This window comes from Urtica dioica, chromosome 12 (assembly GCF_054948205.1).
Source record: "Urtica dioica subsp. dioica isolate 48M chromosome 12, U.dioica_male_clone48M_v1_H2, whole genome shotgun sequence".
Classification (NCBI taxonomy): domain Eukaryota; kingdom Viridiplantae; phylum Streptophyta; class Magnoliopsida; order Rosales; family Urticaceae; genus Urtica; species Urtica dioica.
Window position 1 is genome coordinate 21,128,517 of NC_142767.1, and position 11,956 is coordinate 21,140,472.

General features: G+C 35.0%; 1 protein-coding gene across 1 annotated transcript; it reads left to right on the forward strand.

Moving 5' to 3' along the window:
- The first annotated feature begins 6,338 nt into the window (after positions 1–6,338).
- On the forward strand, positions 6,339–11,956 carry LOC149380247 (Protein kinase superfamily protein). Its single transcript, XM_089604287.1, has 5 exons — positions 6,339–6,633; positions 7,242–8,587; positions 9,415–9,595; positions 9,984–10,443; positions 11,339–11,956. Exons 1-5 carry the CDS (start codon positions 6,377–6,379, stop codon positions 11,666–11,668), a joined length of 2,574 nt encoding a protein of 857 aa, XP_089460413.1. The 5' UTR covers positions 6,339–6,376; the 3' UTR covers positions 11,669–11,956.

The following is an 11,956-nucleotide window of genomic DNA, read 5'->3' on the forward strand; positions in this document are numbered from 1 at the left end:
TTTATATTTTTTTTACCTAAATATTTATAAATTAGCTTCGTCTAAACTTTTTTTTTTTTTTTTTTTTTTTTTTTTTTTTTTTTTTTTTTTGCATATTAGCTCCCCTAATCTAAATTATTGGCTTCATCCCTGGTTGTACTCTTGATTTTCATAAATGTCGTGTTTTTACCTTCGTATGAAATGACGACATTGTACTTTAGAATACATAGTTGCCACACTTACTTACTTTTTTGTTGAATTTTTTTCCAATAAAAGTATGTGAGTCCAAACAAATAAAAAAGTCAACAAAAGAATAAATGTAGAACAGTCATGTATTTTAAAGTATGTCTTATATTTCATAAAAATAAAAGTATAAACACGACATTTCTGAAAAATCAAAGATATATATATATATAACACTTCACTTAAACTGAATTTTCACCCTAATTTAACATAAAATAATATAATTTTGCTTTTTCACCCTAATTTTACTGAATTTTCAGATATATGATTAAAATGGTCCCAAATTTCCAAGTCACTGTTTATACAAAAGAGCAAGTAAATTAATTTTATATCTGGTTGATTGAATTTATTTTGGGGTCCATACTAATTTACTTTTATATCTTTCTCAAAATAATTTATAAAAGATAGACAAAAGGAAAAGAAATGTTTTCAAAAACACCATGATTACCTTGGCAATTGACAAAATTATTTTTACTCGGTGTTTGTCAAACCAACAACAAGACCTAGAACCAAAAACATAAAAACCAGACAATATGAACATTAAACTCCACAACTCCATGATGATCAGCAGTGTATATGTACCACAAACAGATGAAAAAAAAATCAAAATCTGATCCTCAATGTCACATATCTAATATATTGATATTATATCTTGCATCTTTGTCCTCTAACAATCAGTACATCTAAAACTATATTAAATATCACAAAACTATTCTCATGGTAAGGAAATCTCGAGCAACTCCGTCCACTACAACTCTGAGTGGTGGTGAATTAAAATCTTTACGAAATGCCTGAATGTTTTCGCAAAGACACATCCTTTTCACTTGAAAATTGAACTCGTTATAGATAGTATAAATACGTACAATCGCAAAATAAATAATAAAAAAGATCATCATATTTATCATGATAATTATTTTTTTAAAAAGGTAAAATAGAGATTGCAAAGACATGGGTCCCCTATGATGTCGGAGAAAGACATGGGCATAAACTGAGGTGTTTTTGTGACAAAAGTCATAAAAAAGAGAATGACTTGAAAACAAAATCGGTCCCCTCTTATGTCTCCCTTAAACGACAATAGCTAATTGCTAGACGATCCAAACCCCCTCATAAATGCAATTTTGAAAATCAATTTAATATGTAGAATGTCATTCCATCAATATATTAAAAAGATAGAGAGAGTACCCAAACAAAATGTTGGTCCTATTTATTATTGGGGTACATTATATTTAATGTAGAAAAATAGATAGAGGGGATAAGAAGCGTATATATATATAATATATCAAATCTCGTATATAATATATAATTGGTCCTACTATGCAATCACGGATTTCTTTCATGATGAATGAAATGACGATCACAATGATATAATTTGTTTTTCCGTTATTTTTTTTAAGCTTATACTGTCATTAGAAACCACTAATTATCATGGTGATGTAGGTTAAAGCAATAGTGTCCCTTCAAAAATGAAAACCCACTAAGAAGAAAGGGTTATAAATTAATTCAATGAATCGGTAAGTGAAAGCAAGTTAACAAAGCGAAGTGTATCCATCTAAAGGATAAAGCACTGACCAACTCTTTTTTTTCTTTTCTATTTTTTGCGCTTTTGGTTTAATTATGTATCACTTAAGGTTCGCATTTCTTTTTCAAGAAATCATTTGGTGTTAACTTTCTTCTTTTCATTCTAGATACAATGTTCTTGATTTTCACTTTGATTCCGAGTTGGATACATGTGAATCTGTATATACGTTTGGGAGACTATACATTTGTATACATATACTATTGTTTTAGGGTTGTAATTTTTTTTTTTGTGAGTTTGATACATGTTAATTTGTATATTATTCATGGGGTACGGAATAATGTTGTGAATTTTTTCGGATATCCCTTCCTGTTTATCTTAAAAATTATATGTTTATATCAACGATCAAATTCTACCTCATATGCACAACGGAATATCTCATGTACTTGCTCTTGCTGCATGCCCCCATTTTTTTTTTTTTTTTTTTAATAATCATGCCCCCACTTTAAAGATAATATCCTCGTATATTTTATCATTGTTATTATTATAAAACAAGAAGAAGAACAAAAAGGAATTAAATAAAGTCCAAAAAAAAATTAGTTGAAATACAGATTTGATGGCTCGCGACTCAACTCTAATACAAACATTAGAACAAACGTATAAGTGCTCAAAGCAATTGGAAAGAACTCAATATCGATTGACATTGAAACATATGTTGGCTTCAGCCACGACAATTGTCACAGTTAAAATTTATAAAAGTCGCGGCTACTTTACTTTCAGCTGAGAAAGGTGCGTGTGCGTGTGCGTGTGCGCGTGCGCGTGTGTGTGTGCGTGTGTGTGTGTGTGTGAGAGAGAGAGAGAGAGAGAGAGAGAATCCTCGTGAAGCGGCAATTTAACCTAAATTTTAGTTGCGATACGTCGCGGATGGATTTTTTTAGTCAGTCTTCAATCAAGTGGTACCAAATGTCACTTTTTTAAGCCGTGGAAACGTGAATTGAGATCGTTGTTATGCCGCGGCTGTTCATTTATGTGGCTAAAGACTCTGTTAATTGCATCTAGATTATCCAAGCTAATTCCCTACAAGAGACGAAAATTGACACTGTGTTATACCATGTGAAAGTATTATGAGATTCCATCTCAAAATCAATTGATAATGAGAGGAGTAACCCATGACCTTTGTAAACTCTTGTTAGTTCTAATTCATTTTTAATGTGGGATTCCTAACACGCCCCCTCAAGATGGCGGCTCTTTGTGTTCGCTCATCTTGGGTCGAATCTCAACGATTAGATCGGATACCTGTTTGGACTTAATGGGCTCTGATACCATGTGAAAGTATCATGAGGTTCCATCTCAAAACCAATTGGCAATGAGAGGAGTAACTCATGACCTTTATAAGTTCTTGTTAGTTCTCATTCATTTTCAATGTGAGATTCCTAACATATCATATACATAGGGGTACAAAAAAAAATAGATAGATGAAAACAACAATATGAAGTTTAAATAGATAAATCATGTAAGAGTACGGTAAAAAATAACTTACTCCCCTCGATAAATCCTTTTCTTGATCGTGCAGAATCGCATTTACATGTGGTCAAACTCTCCCACTCGTATGTTTCGAAAAATGTAAATCCATGATTGGACCCGCAATCTCCCCCAATATATGTAAGATATTTTGACAATTTACCTTTGATGGTTTTTCGACCAATAAATTACTGATGAACTTTACCGAGTTCTAGAATAATGCAAATAAGCTTTAAGAATATACTACGATGAAAGAAGCGTGAAACCATGGCTTTCGTTAGAGGTTTAAAACGTAATGATTCAATTTTCAACATAAGTTAAAGAAAAACAAATTGATAATTTGCTTAGTAATTAATTATAATTAATTGATTAAAACGGTATTCCTATATATCAAACCCAAAAATCAGTACAACAGATAATTTCTTCATTATTTATAAACAGAAATAGTTTGATATCACACGGTCAAATTTCCTAAAATTTGACGAACTGACATTTTTCCGTTAGGCCAGGACTTGTGCTAGATTTGGACATGTTGACCATTCCCTAACATAGATACTTGGCCCAACTTGATTGGTTATGGGCCTAGCCCAATACTGCTCTTGCTATACAAATATTGAAGAGAAAAGGGAAATTGGAAATTGAGCCAAATAACGTTATTCCTATAACATAGATAATAAATGCAACCTCTCCCCCAACTTTCATCCGGGGGCCGCCACGTGGCGTCGCCAGGCGGCGACACGTGACGGCTTCAATTTTCTTTTTTTTTTCTTTTTTTTTTCTTTGCTTTGCGTTTCCAGGTTTTTTTTTTCTTTGCCTTTGCCTTTCCCGTTTTTTTTTTCTTTTTCTTTTTTCTTTGCCTTTTTTTTTTTTAAGTTTTTTGATATTTTGTAAAAAAAATTTATTTATATTGGTTTTTTTTTCTCACTCTCACATCAATATATTTTGTATAATTTTTTTAATGTATTTTATAATCATAATTACTGATACTATATTATACTATATCAATAACATACATTATTTTGACTGTATGTTAGTTTTATATTTTCTTTATTAAATTCTATTTCTTTTTCTCTTTGATATTTATTTCCCTTCACCTTATATATGTCTTCATATTTCATTGAAAAGCGAACGCAAGTCTTATTTACCCATGAAAGTCTAATCAATGTGCAAAATAAATTTTTTACATTTTATTATTCGTTCATGATTTTTAAGGGTGTTTTCTTAATTATACTATATCGTTTTTTTTTCAATCTACTTTGTAAATCTTTTTTTTATGTATATTATTTTTTTTTCTCTCTCTCTCGTCAATATATTTTTTATAATTTTTTTATGTATTTTATAATCATAATTACTAATACTATATTATACTATATCAATAACATACATTATTTTGAGTGTATGTTAGTTTATATTTCCTTTATCAAATTCTCTTTCTTTTTCTCTTTGATATTTATTTCCATTCGCCTTATATGTGTCTCTATATTTCATTTGAAAGCGAACGCAAGTCTTATTTACCCATGAAACTCTAATCAATGTGCAAAATAAGTTTTTTACATTTTATTATTCGTTTAATGATTTTTAAGAGTTTTTTCTTAATTGTCGATTTCTTTGGTGCCAATTGTTTACGAATCTTGATAACACAAATTAACCTCTACAAATTTTACTTGCTATTATCATTTATAATATGTTAAAATCATTCGCGCGTAGCGCGATGCTAAAACTAGTATAATTAAGGAGCTCAACAAAGCATGACGAACTGGCGATGAATATGATACAGCTCAACCAAGCAAAATATAAATCAGGGACCACAACAAGAATGGAGACAAACTCCAAATTTCCTCGTTTTCCTAACCGTAATAGTTGACTTTTTTCCTGTTATTAATGTTATTGCTAATAATTCGAGTTATTGGCGTTATTAGATGTATAGTAGAAAAGATGATTAATACATCAATAATGACCAAAGGATAGCTTCACGTATCAAAATGGCCACCGATGGAAACTATACACATATTTGTCAACGCTTACGTGGATACTCAATATTTAAAAAGGTCCCACACAATTATGCTCCAGATGCTTAATTTTCAACAGGTTAATTCCCTATCGCTCAAAACGAAAGTACAACACATTTCTTTGAAATAGGAAAACAAAGTAACGGATAAAATATTGACATTGTTCATATAATCGCCGTCGCGACTTTTTCTCTTCCCCGTCCATTTCACGGCTCTATGCATTTCTGCCCCGGGACAAAATAATTCAATAGTCACTATAGGCTCTATAGGAACAAAATAAAATATATAAAATGAAAAATGAAAAAAGAGCTTAGGGTTTCATTTCACGGAGGCAAAACCGCGTGACGTATGTGATCTTTCTTGCTCATCATGCATGCACATGCAAATATATACATAGCGAGGAAAAATTGAACTCAAATACGATCTCAATAAACCCCTACTGAATAAGTGATATAACGATCGGGTATTGCACATGTTAGAGTTGTTTTCACATGCAATTACGTACGTACGTCACTCACTACGTAACCTATATCATCTTTTCATGCATGTCTAACTCTTTAACAATTTGTTATCCATCACACCCAAAACAGGGACTATAGTACTAGACTAAACACGCTATAATTTGAGCATTTTGTCGTTTTTCAATATTTAGTATTGACCTTCGCCGTCATCCACAAACTAAAAAATAAAAATACGGAAAAAAAATATTAATAAGAAAACAAACCAAACCCCTACGTCTTTGACAATGTGAAAATAAGAATATTTGGTCTCGTCATGAAAATAACGACGACAACGTGTCAACATGTTGATGGTCTTAAAAGTTGCCACCCAAACTCTCTCTCTCTCTCTCTCTGGACACTATAAACAGTAAACACGTCCACTATCAATTCAACACGTGCTATCAATCAATCCACAGCCGACCTATCTTTTCGCAGCTAAGAGATTTTATTTTCAAATCGTATTAGCTCAACCACCAATACCCTACGTGGCAATAACACATTCCATTCTTCTTCTACTTTTTTTTTTCTTTATAACATCTTTTAGTAGACTCTCTCCCACTTCCTTTTTAAAAAGTCCCTCACTGATCGATCCATCGTCCAAACTATAGATGGCCAATAGTTCTATTGCTTCGTTACTAAGCCTGATATTGATCGCTGCGTTTGGGTTTAATGGGTTTGACGTGGCTGCGCAGATTGGTTTGGGATCGAGATTGTTGGCGAGAGAGAACAAACTGTGGATTTCTGAGAATGGGACTTTTGCTTTGGGATTCACTCCAATGGAAGGAAATGATAACAAGCGTTTAATTGTTGCAATTTGGTTCAATAATATTCCGGGAGATACAACTATAGTATGGTCACCAAACCGGTACGTACTGATCACCATCATTCTCTATAATGCTCTCTAATGCCTAAAGAAATGAGCATTTAACTTTGCTTTAATATCTAGTTCCAAACTTAATTTCTTATCAAGAGACTCTATAGTAGTAGAACTGAATGGTTTATTTTAATATATACTATTTATTAATATAGAAGTTTTTGCAAATTACAACAGTTATATGACCAAATTTCTTCTTTTTCTTTTTTCTACTACGTTATTTATTAGTATTAAGATTTGGAGGACGTAACATAATCAGCACAGCCAATAAATTGCTTCAACTTCATACCTACTAATTTAATTATAAAAAATATTAACCTTCATATCTTTATATATTTCTCTATTGTAATTCCTGTAGAATAATCCTGATCACGAAGGACAAACTTTTTACAAACCATTGCTTCGTATTTTATTGTATTCCGATTCCATGCACATAATAATATAATATAACATGAAGAAACAAGCTAACAAAGACAAAGTAACGGATATGGTAGTCATACCCAGCAAAAGAAAGTCAAATTTACACCATCAAATTTGCAGGTGAAAGACAAAAAGAAGCAAACAGAATAACAATTTTCCTCCTCTCTAAAAAAATCCAGAAATTCTCCGGTCAACAAAGACGCGGCGCTGGAGCTGAACCCCGCCGGAAACCTAGTCCTCACCGCCGGAGCCACCACGCTGTGGGCCTCAAACACGTCCCGCTCCGGCGTCCGAGCCTTGAGCCTCACCGAGTCCGGAAACCTCGTCCTCTACAACTCGGAAAACGCCGCCACGTGGCAGAGCTTCGAGCACCCTTCGGACACTCTCCTCCCGGGGCAGCCTCTCTCGGCCGCCGTGGAGCTCTCGACCCCGAAATCTCCGATCAACGGAAGCTACTACTCCCTCAAGATGCTCCAACAGAGAACCTCCCTCGGAATCGCCCTCACCTACAATCTCCCGGAGCTCTACCACTCCTCGCCGGAGACTTACTCCAACTACTCATATTGGAAAGGTCCGGACATATCCAACGTCACCGGTGACGTCACCGCCGTCCTAAACCACGCCGGAAGCTTCGGGATCATCTACGGCGGATCGTCCAACGGCGCAGCCTACGTCTACAAGAACGAAGAGGACACCGGAGTCCTGTCTCCGGTCAACGGGACAGCCTCCGTCGGGAATCGGCGGAGGGAGAATTTCCGGCGGCTGACTCTGGAGCCGAACGGGAATCTGAGGCTGTACCGGTGGGACAACGACGTGAACGGAACCCGGCAGTGGGTGCCGGAGTGGGCGGCGGTGGAGAAGCCGTGCGAGATCGCCGGAATATGCGGGAGCGGGATTTGCACGCTGGACAAGAGCCAGACGAACGCTTCTTGCTCTTGCCTTCCCGGGACGGACAAGGCCGAGAAGGACGACGGGCAGTGCTCGGAGAAGCCAAGGGCGATCGGAGAATGCGGCGGAGGAGATCGGAGGAGAGACGACGGCGATGAGTTCAGAATGGCGGCGATGAACCAGACGAACTACTACTACTCCGACAGGGCGGTGGTGATGAACTACAGCGACGTGAAGAGCGTGAGCTCTTGCGGCGAGGCTTGCCTCACCAACTGCGAGTGCGTGGCTTCGGTGTACGGATTCAACAGCGAGAAGCCGTACTGTTGGGTTCTCCGGAGCCTGGATTTCGGCGGCTACGGCGACACTGGTTCGACTCTGTTCGTGAAGGTCAGGCCCGGCGGTGAAGGCGGCGGCGGCGGTGTGTCGAAGGACAAGGTTTTGGTGATTCCGATCGTGTTGGGGTTTATAATAGCGGTTGTGGCTTTGCTCAGTGTGTTGTTGTACTTCAATGTGCGTAGAAAGAGAGCTTTGAAGAGAGCTATGGAGAGCTCTCTCATCTTGTCTGGGACTCCCATCAATTTCAGCTATAGGGATTTACAGCTTCGGACATGGAATTTCTCTCAGGTCCTTGGGACAGGTTAGTTATTTAATCAGCTATTATAGTGTGAATGTTTACTGAGAAAATTATACAAAGTAGTCATTGCTTATGCTAAACAACAAAAAATCTAACTTTTTTTTAATAATATAGTTAAAATTACTTGTAAAAAAATGACACTATTAATTAAAAAAATTGACACATGTATACAAGAAATTTACAATTATAAAAAATGTAATTGATAAGGTCAAAAGTTTTAGTAACACCTCGTCTTTATATATATTTTTTAATTTGAACTATTACAGTTATTTTAGATCAATTTTGACTATATTATAAATTGATTCATTTAATTGGATATTTGTTTTTATAAATATATTAATTTCAACCTACAGTATAACTAGAACGTTCATATGTATTTATACATTGTACGCAATTTTGGGCAAAAGTGCAATCAAGTATCCCAAGTATATATCAGCTTAGTTAAGTCAAAAAGTTAGAATTAGTTTTTCATATTGTAAATGGCGTTCCAAATCCAAACTGATCATTTTAATTTTTAAGATTAGTGACACGATAGCGTTTGGATTAAGCTGTTTTATATGCATTTATTGATTTAATAGCTATAACTTTGACTTTTTTGCTTCTTACGAATTCAACGAAAAAGTTTGACTTTATTCCAGTAACATCAATGCTCTCTTTTTTTCCTTTGAAAGGAATGTGGAGTCACGAAATATACTTGCACAATCTTGAAATTTTCAAAAAGTGTAGCGTAGTTATTTCATTCTGATCATTATTACGATAGTGAACGGTGATAGTAACATGTAATGTAAATAATAATACGCCGTTATTATTGTTAATGGTGACACGTGTAGGAGGGTTTGGGAGTGTGTACAAGGGAAGCCTTGGAGATGGGACACTGATAGCCGTAAAGAAATTGGACAAAGTATTGCCGCAAGGCGAAAAAGAGTTCATCACTGAAGTCAACACCATCGGCTCTATGCACCACATGCACTTGGTCCGTCTCTGTGGATATTGCTCTGAAGGCCAACAACGGTAACAATCTTATATTTAAGTCCATTTAATAACCTTATTTGTTTCCCTTAATAACCCTATTAGTTTCCTTTAAAAATAGTTAAAAGCTTATTTAATAATTTATTTGAAACTAATTGATTAGTAAAATACTTCAAGTTTCAAATTGTAAAAAAAAAAAATATTTTGACATTAAGATTATAAAAAAATTGACGATTTATATAAATAATTTATCACTTACAAAAAAATTAATTATAGGATCAAAATAATTATTAAAATCTGATACTTGTACATCTTGACTATTTCACTAATGAACAAAATTTGACTAGTTAGCTAAAAAGACCCAAACACCAAATTAATCATAATTGGATGAGATCTTGCACGTGGTAATTAGTAGTTTTTTTTTCTTTAGGCTATTGGTGTACGAATTCATGATAAACGGGTCGTTAGATAAGTGGATATTTCCGTCATCACGAGACTTCAGTAACACAAAAGTGATGGATTGGGCGACGCGGTTCCACGTGGCATTGGCGACGGCGCAAGGAATAGCGTACTTCCACGAGCAGTGTCGGGACCGGGTGATACACTGCGACATAAAGCCGGAAAATATATTGCTAGATGAGAAGTTTGAGCCAAAGGTCTCGGACTTCGGGCTGGCGAAAATGATGGGGAGAGAGCACTCGCACGTGGTGACTATGGTTAGGGGGACGAGAGGGTATTTGGCTCCCGAGTGGGTCTCTAATCGGCCCATCACTGTCAAGGCCGACGTGTATAGCTACGGTATGCTTCTTCTAGAGATCATCGGTGGTCGGAGAAACCTCGACATGTCTTACAACGCCCATGATTTTTTCTACCCCGGATGGGCTTATAAGGTACCTACCTTCCTACTCATGAATTTGAGTGATTTGTAGGCTTTATCCCATTTTCTGGCCCAATGCAACATATCCCTAACTATTTTGGAAAAGTTGAAAAATACTACATAGGGAAAGGAAAAAAAAAACAGTACTTTGAGAAATACCTATTATTTTGAAATTTTGAAAAATATCTATTTTTTAAACAAAAAATTAGAAAAATAGCCAACTTAAACGTTTGATATTGCTAAATAGCCAAAGTTTGGTAAATATTAAGTAAATACCCATAAATGATGACGTGGCTTAATATGACAATGATTATTTAATTAATATATACATTTGTAAATATATAAATTGGCTATTTACCTAATATTTACCAAACCTTGGTTATTTAGCAATTCCCAACGTTTAAGTTAGCTATTTTGCTAAATTACGAATATTCAGTCTACCTGAAAAAAGAATTACATCTTTTTTTTTTTTTATGGGAAAAAATAATTACATCTATAACCCCTCTTGTTCAATTTTTGTCTATATTCTTAACGAAAAATTAATCTTTTCGGATATAAGTGATTAATTTTTAATGCAATATCATTTAATATTCATTATGAATTTCATTGAAACAAAATCAAACTAAAAGTATTTAAAAAAATTAATTTTAACTTTCAATAGTATATTATTAAATTAATGTTAAAAAAACATATTAAAACCTATAAGCTAAGCCATGTACGTAATTAGCCAGAAGTCAGCTTTTCGGGCAGGTGAGGCTTTCGTCATTTGGGGGCAAGGTGGCCCATTTTATATATTTCCAAAATGTATCTTATTTCCAAGTCAACCATATCATAAAAAATAAAAACAAAATAAAATATGTAGATTTCATTTTCATGAGCGGGTCATAATAATAAAATTACGTTTGCAGGAGTTGACAAACGGAACGGGGGTGAAAGCGGCGGACAAGAGGCTAGAAGGGAAGGTGGATGAAGAAGAGGTTGAAAGGGCGTTGAGGGTTGGGTTCTGGTGCATCCAAGACGAGGTTAGCATGAGACCCACCATGGGTGACGTGGCAAGAATGTTGGAAGGCTCTATGGACGTGAACGTGCCTCCGATGCCTCAGGCGGTCTCGGAATTGGTCGAGGAAGGCTTGGACCAAGTCTACAGAGCCATGAAATTCAGCTCCTTCACTCTCAATAGCAATGCACACCCTTCTTCTCGCGCCACGTGTAGTTACTCCACAATGTCTCCTAGGTAGTTTTTGAGGTCTCGTTTTGTAGTAGAGATGAAACGGATATATTTCTGGATTCAATCCTTTTAATATTTGGAAGGAAAGAAAGTAAAAAAAAAAAAATTAATATATCTTCTAAACAATCCATTCTTCTATCATTCTCTCATTTATAGTCATACCATATATACGCAACTAAAAAATATATGATCATTTCTTTTCTTTTCTAATGTATTCTATTGTAGAAGTATCGACCTTTTCAACTCTTCATCCTTCTTACTTTGCATAATATAAGAAAATCATACGGGATTATTAGTA